Source organism: Saccostrea echinata, unplaced genomic scaffold (assembly GCF_033153115.1).
Source record: "Saccostrea echinata isolate AGI-Se365-2 ecotype Australia unplaced genomic scaffold, CSIRO_AGI_Sech_v1 ptg000029l, whole genome shotgun sequence".
NCBI classification, from domain to species: domain Eukaryota; kingdom Metazoa; phylum Mollusca; class Bivalvia; order Ostreida; family Ostreidae; genus Saccostrea; species Saccostrea echinata.
In genome coordinates, this window is record NW_026889778.1 from 2,435,792 (window position 1) to 2,443,052 (window position 7,261).

Below are 7,261 nucleotides of genomic sequence, written 5' to 3' on the forward strand. Positions count from 1 at the left end.
TGAAATGTTCAATATGAAAGCCTTATACACACGTCAGCTAAATATAACACTAGTACTAGTCATGTTTTTTTTGATGGACAATTGAAAGATTTGTCTTTTTCTTACAATTTTTGATTTTATTTTAAAGGGGTCATTGATAAGACGTTTTCGATTCTTTCTTCCCCCATTCTGCTGTCGACTATAACTGTGCCTGGAGCTCAGTGTATACGTCATATCTCTATTGTGACGTCAGAAAGAATATCGGTACACAGATACCATGATCAACTATTACAAATAGACAATAATGGAAAGATATTACAAAATATTTCTATATCTTTCACAATGGGTGGATTCCATGACACCACAGAGAAAGGAGACCTGTTATTTGTTGATCAAAATGAATACAAAGTCAAAATGTTTTCAAACGACGGGGATATTACCACACTTTTTACAACAGAATGGAAACCATATTGTATTCATTACTCTCGGATAAACGGTGAAATATTTCTAGGTCAATATACAAGCACACCAAAAGATAAATTTCTTAGCAAAGTCACAAGACATGACAGTACAGGCTGGACACAGGTCATTGAGAAAGACAAGAAGGGACGGAGGCTGTATGTAAATGTACCACAATACATCACAGAAAATAAAAACAGGGATATTTGGACATCGTGCATATCGGGTCAAGTCGTAGTAGTGGATACCTCTGGACGACATCGGTTTAACTATACAGGTCAAAAATTCCAGTCTTATTTCAGGCCTAGCGGTATCTCTACTGATAATTTAGGACAGGCATTGGTTTGCAATTGTTGGGTTAATAGTGCGAGTGTTCATCTTCTTGATCAAGACGGTCAGTTTTTGCGTCTACTTTTGACATCAGACGACGGTTTACTTCGCCCGTGTGGTCTGTGTGTTGATGACAAACAAAATCTCTATCTTGGTCAGGAGACAAATAATATAATCACTGTGTACAAGTATCTACAGGTCTCGGAAGACTAAGGTTCCTATAATAACGAAAATAAAATTCGGTCACGTGATTAGGCTTAGGTTTTTTTTATCAGATCAAGGCTTGTCATATTGAATGTTTGCCTGTTGGTATCTTTTGTTTACTTTTTAAACTTAAAATTTGTCAGAAAGCATTTCTGGGCTCAAGAGACAGATTTTTTTTCAAATGAAGAAATATAACTGTTTTCAAGAGGAGAACAAAAGTTACTTTTATCATGTCATATTTTAACACGATATAACGACTTTATTTTAAAGTGCAAGGATGTGTTAATCAATCGCGTCCCGAAATTCGTAGCTTCAATAATTTCCAGGTAAATTAATTTTTTAATTATAATTTTGTGTGAAATACTATAGCAACATATAAGTCATGAAATAACAACATATAAGTCATGATACAGAAAAATTGAGAAAATATTAACTTCAAATTTGTATCCAAGCCCCTTTAAGTTTTCAGTAAAAAGATAAAGAAGATACATTTAGCAGTCATGTATGACAAAAATATTAAGTAACATCATAACACATTCAAATTTCCTTGACCAAAACAGCACTTAAATGTAAGCGGAAACATTTTAACAATGTTCAGAATTTTTCAAATCCCACATTAAATCAACGATATAGCTGATAGCATGTTGCAAATTCCATCCATAAATCGCTCATCGAAATGTTTCGTATCAAAAAGTGGACAAGGGAAAAAAATCTACTGGATTTTCTTTCCCGGAGTACCAGAATAAAATATAAATGTAATATTGTACAAGTATAAATGTGGATTTGTTATGCAAGAAAAAAGTAAGTATATTAAATGTATATCCATTTGATTATCTTAAAACAGATAAATGAATAAATGTTTTTTTACGGCCTACGGCCATGTAGCTATCGTACATTATACAAAATTACACATCCATACCAGTAAACATAAATTCTTTTGAACATGCCCACAATATAACTGATTTATAAATAAATTCCTTTGGTAGGAAGTTAAATCACCAATCGATATTTCATGTCTTTCCAATTGAAGGTAAAGCCTTTAATATATCAATTTTTGAATTGCTGACGGAATATGTGCCAATGACAAAGAAATGTAAAACATCGTGCTTGAGAAAGAATGCAGAATATTTATTCTAGATATATGTGGACCAAAATCACACAAACAAAAGGTAGACCTGAATAATAAATGTCCTTAAATGCCCTCCCCTGATAAAGATGCAAGTTCCGAACTTGTCGGAGAGATCTATAAATAAACTAGAATTCTGACCTAAAAATAGTCCTCGTATCTCTCACGGAAAACAGGTATGTAAACCATTTTTATTTTCATTATTGTATTATAACTTTTACGTTTCTAAAAAAAAAAATCATTTTTTATATATTTTGTCTTCATACATTGACTTTTATTAATTATTTATTTAATGCTAACACTAACAATGTTTATGTTCTCAAGTGGAATTTTAAACATTGAAGCCCAGCAAATTTTCACACTGGATCGATTATTTCCTTGTAAAACCCGTCCTTTAAATTTATATGCAATAAGAATTTGACTATTTGTACGTTAACTGTTTGAGAGCAAAGGGATATAAGAGAGAACAACTAAAATTATCTATCAATCAATTGATCAGCTTGTAAAAGACTATATATTTAATCTTGAACACACGATAAAAAAAACGGAACAAAGTTTGTTTAAACTTCTTCTTAGTTCATTACGTGTGATACGTTCGATTTTCTGTTTAGATTTGTATCAACACAACTATCTTGTCTTCTTCAAATGTCACAGTGATACAGTCGAGCTTAATTTCAGCTAAAGTTTAGCTAATTTCTTTCTTTTTTCTCTCCCACATCGTCTTCTATTCCCTATCCCTAAATTTTACACAATGCTATTTTTTTCTGATATCATTCTTTTGAATCTTGAAATTCTTGTAAAAGAAATTAAAATTCTCGTTTACATAAAGCATCATGATACAATTTTAAACCATGCTTAATTTTCTAAAACAGGCACTATGGACGGAAGGCGGGTGAATAATCATCAAAGGGGAGCTAAACGGTCTAAAGGTTGGGGTTTTATGTGCTTTATATAATAATTGTTGATGTGCAATGTACGAGAAATTATAGAATCCGAAGGATATTATATAAATGAAAAGCTATATACTTACATGTACCAGCAATGTTTTTATCGATATTTCTTTTGTAAGACAGATTTGCATACTCAATCATAAACGTGACTCGTGTAATTCTATTATTTAAGAACCATATTTCTTGCCTTCTGAATCTTTTTTTTTTAATCGTGCCGAGTATTAAAGAATTTCCTTTTATGACTTTGAGCATGACTATCTTCGCATTTCATGATAACGTGAACTATGAGATTGATAATGATCTCCTACTATTCGATTGTAGGTTTATTAATTCTTCTGTGACTTTTTTGTCTTGAATGATAAAGATTAAAATTCTGTTATTTAAACAGGCTTAGTTGAAAAGACATTTTCGATTCTCTCATCCCCTATACAGTTGTCAACAATTATTGTACCTGGAGCTAGCAGTGTAAATCATATGTCTTTGGACACTTCAGACAGACTTTGGGCGCACAATTGCTCTAAAGAGCTTTTACACGTACACCGCAACGGAACAATATTACATAATCTTCCTATCAGATCCTTATATAGTGGATTTCATGACACCACAGAGAAAGGAGAGCTGTTATTTGTTGATATACATGAGCAAAAAGTAAAAAAGTTTGGAACAAACGGGAACATCACTACTCTCCTTACAACAGAGTGGGAACCATACTGTATTCACTACTCTCGAATCAATGGCGATATAATTCTGATACAGTTTACAAGGATATCAAAGGGGAAATTTCTCAGCAAAGTCACAAGACATGACAGTACAGGCTGGACAAAGGTCATTGAGAACGACACTAATGGACGGAGGCTGTATGAATACGTACCACAATACATCACAGAAAATAAGAACGGGGACATTTTGACATCAAGTTGGGGTCGAGTCGTAGTAGTAGACAGCACAGGACGACGTAGGTTTATCTATACAGGTCAACAATTCCAGTCTCAATTCTCTCCCCGTGGTATCTGCACCGATATCTTAGGACAGATATTGGTGTGTAATAGCTGGCCTATTAATCCTAGTGTTCATCTCCTTGATCAAGACGGTCAGTTTCTGCGTCTACTGCTGACGTCAGAAGACGGTATACGTTCTCCTAGTGGTATGTGTATTGATGACAAACAAAACCTCTATCTGGGTCAGGAGGTCAGTAGTACAATTACAGTGTACAAGTACCTGAAGAGCACAGAAGACTAAGGTTCCTATAATTAGAAACACAACATTGGTCACGTGATATTATGTCTACATATCGTGATAATGTCTTTATGAAGTTTTGCCACAAAATAATTCAACATATATATTTATTTCTGTACGTACTTATTAAAAATAAATTTGATTCTAAAGCTTTGAAAAATATGAGGTAATATATATGCCTAACAAAACTTAAAATGTAAAACTTATGTACCATCCCAGATAGCAAGACTACATCGGGCCAACGTTGGTTGATGGTTGGTAGGTTGGTATAGTGTTGGCGTTGGGCGGTAAATGTTGGCCCAACATTGGCCCAACGGATGATATGTTGGCGTGAAAGCTGGTCCATCGGTGTTGGGTATGCGATGTTGGGCCAATGTTGGTCCATTGTAGTAAATGTTGGCATGAAAGATGACCATTATATGTTGGGCATTTGATGTTGGCCCAACGTAGGTCCAACCAAGTAATGTTGACATGAAACACATGAAATGTGTGTTGGGCATGTAATGTTGGTCCAATGTTGGCCCAACGTAGTAAATTTTGATTATAATGAGGTATTGATATGGCTTTCAACGTTGGCCCAGCGTTGGTTCAACGGAGTGAATATTGGGATAAAATCAACTTTAATTAAATATACATGTTGGTGATCTGTTAATTACACATATTAAATTTGTATCTTTTAGAACCAATTAAGCTCCTTTCAATAAAGACATCTATCTTTCGTTAAAATATTATGAACAATGGATTATCTTAATAGCCCATTTATTAATAATTTACAGTGTATGTGTAAATAAAAATGAAAAATTATTCCAGAACCTAATTTATGAAAATAAGATTTTTAATACTGATTTATGTTTGTAATGTGTGTCCGAGACCATTGCAAATACATGTAGAAGTTTTAATTATTCTGTATTCTCTATTGAGAAGTTGATGGCTCGTTTTCATACTCCCCCTCAACTTCTCTACGAAAGGCCTAATAAAAGCAGTTCAGAAATTGACTAAATGAAGAACCAAAACCGGGTCCCACTTCGATCGGTGTTTTAGGATTGATGCATTATCATAGACATATTTTGGATGCACAGATGTTGTTTTGCAATGGAAATGCAATTAAAAATACCGATTCTGCTGACTTAAAAAACATTCATCACGGTAGAACACTTACTTGCGATATTTGTGTCACCGGATTCGTTCATTCATTCAAAACTGCGTTTGACCTCTAAAAAAGTCTAAAACTATTTCTACGGATAACTATTTAACACTGAAACATTTAATCCAATTTATCCGGATAAAAAGTTTTAGACTTTTTTATAGGTCAACCGGGTTCAAACGCAGTATTGAATGAATAAACGAATCCGGTGACACAGATATCGCAAGTAAGTGTTCTACCGTGATGAATGTTTCTTAAGTCAGCAGAATCGGTATTTTTAATTGCATTTCCATTGCAAAACAACATCTGTGCATCCAAAATATGTCTATGATAATGCATCAATCCTAAAACACCGATCGAAGTGGGACTCGGTTTTGGTTCTTCATTTAGTCAATTTCTGAACTGCTTTTATTAGGCCTTTCGTAGAGAAGTTGAGGGGGAGTATGAAAACGAACCATCAACTTCTCAATAGAGAATAATTATTCTGCACAGAATATAATTTTGTAGATTCTATATTTAGCATCATGGAACTTAAAGTGCTGAATTTTAGAGCTCCAAATAATTAGGTCAGTGGTGAAATCCACTGGCTCAGCAGGTGACTGGCCGGTTTCCTAGGAAACAGGCATCCTAATCAGCTCTGTTTCGTAAACTCGGAGTGGTCACATCTTATCACTTGCAACATTGAACAAAGCATATACATGTGCGTGTCCGTTTTGAATTTCAAGACAGAGAAAATGGATTGTTTTAGCCCTTCAAATGTAAGTATAGTCGTTTTAGTTGTGATTGATTGAATTTTATCTCTGTGAAAGCTTTAACTTGAGCATAGTTTGTAAAGTTGAACAAGTTATTCAAGAATTGCAATTTTCAAAATATGCATGTATATTTACTCTTTTAGTTATAACTTATAAGTAGTAAGTGACATCATTTTTGAACGGATTAAACTGATATATTTTTCATATCATTTATAGCATCTGGTGGGGAGAAAACCCTTTGTGTTACAAGACCATTGATGTTTGGAATGTAATGGACAGTGAGTGATTTATCTCAATTATCAGTGCGAGAGACATAGATTTTACAGACAAAGAAAAAATAACATGAACAAGAAAAAAGGAGTGAATGGTTCAGAAGTAATATGGGCAGGAGAACATTCCAAAGTTTCACAAATTTGAACACTGGGACTCTTATTCTAGAGGAATATTATATAGTGACTGAAGTGATATGGGATAGACTTAAGAAAACATTGAACTACCTTTATTTCCCTCTGTTGATTTCATTCCATAGGAGTGACAAAAAAATAGAACATTTGTTTGAGGAACAAGATAATTTACCATGCAGGATTTATTCAATCAATTGTGTTTTACTCGTAATTATGGAAATAAAAAGGTTACAGGAATTCATATTGTTGAACTAAAATAATTCAATCGCCGATCATTTGCCAACATGTTTATAGAACGTGGGGCCAACGTTGGTTCAACATTCATTCTTAGCTTTAAAAAACATTGAACCAACATTGGGCCAACAGGAAGTTAAACGTTGGGTCATTGTTGGGCCAATGCCAGATAACCAACCATCGGATGTTGGCCTAAAGTCGAGCCAACATGTTGGTTGAACGTAGGGCCGATGAGCAAGATGATGTTGGGCCCACGCATAAAACTGACAGAGGGCCAACGCAATTTTCACCGTTGGGCTTGCGTTGGCCCAACGTAAGCTTGCTATCTGGGATTATAGTTTAAATGGTCAAGAAAACGAAAATGAAACGCAATAAAATGTTTCAAAGACACACAATATACTAATTTAAATCTTTTTTTTTTCTCAAATGAGAATGAGCAAATA

At 34.1% G+C, this 7,261-nt stretch overlaps 1 protein-coding gene across 1 annotated transcript; it reads left to right on the forward strand.

Annotated features, from left to right (window-relative positions):
- Positions 1-321: 321 nt before the first annotated feature.
- LOC133194326 (uncharacterized) lies at positions 322-4,287 on the forward strand. The gene is made up of 2 exons (XM_061330304.1): positions 322-832; positions 3,437-4,287. Exons 1-2 carry the CDS (start codon positions 322-324, stop codon positions 4,285-4,287), a joined length of 1,362 nt encoding a protein of 453 aa, XP_061186288.1.
- The last annotated feature ends 2,974 nt before the right edge of the window (positions 4,288-7,261 follow it).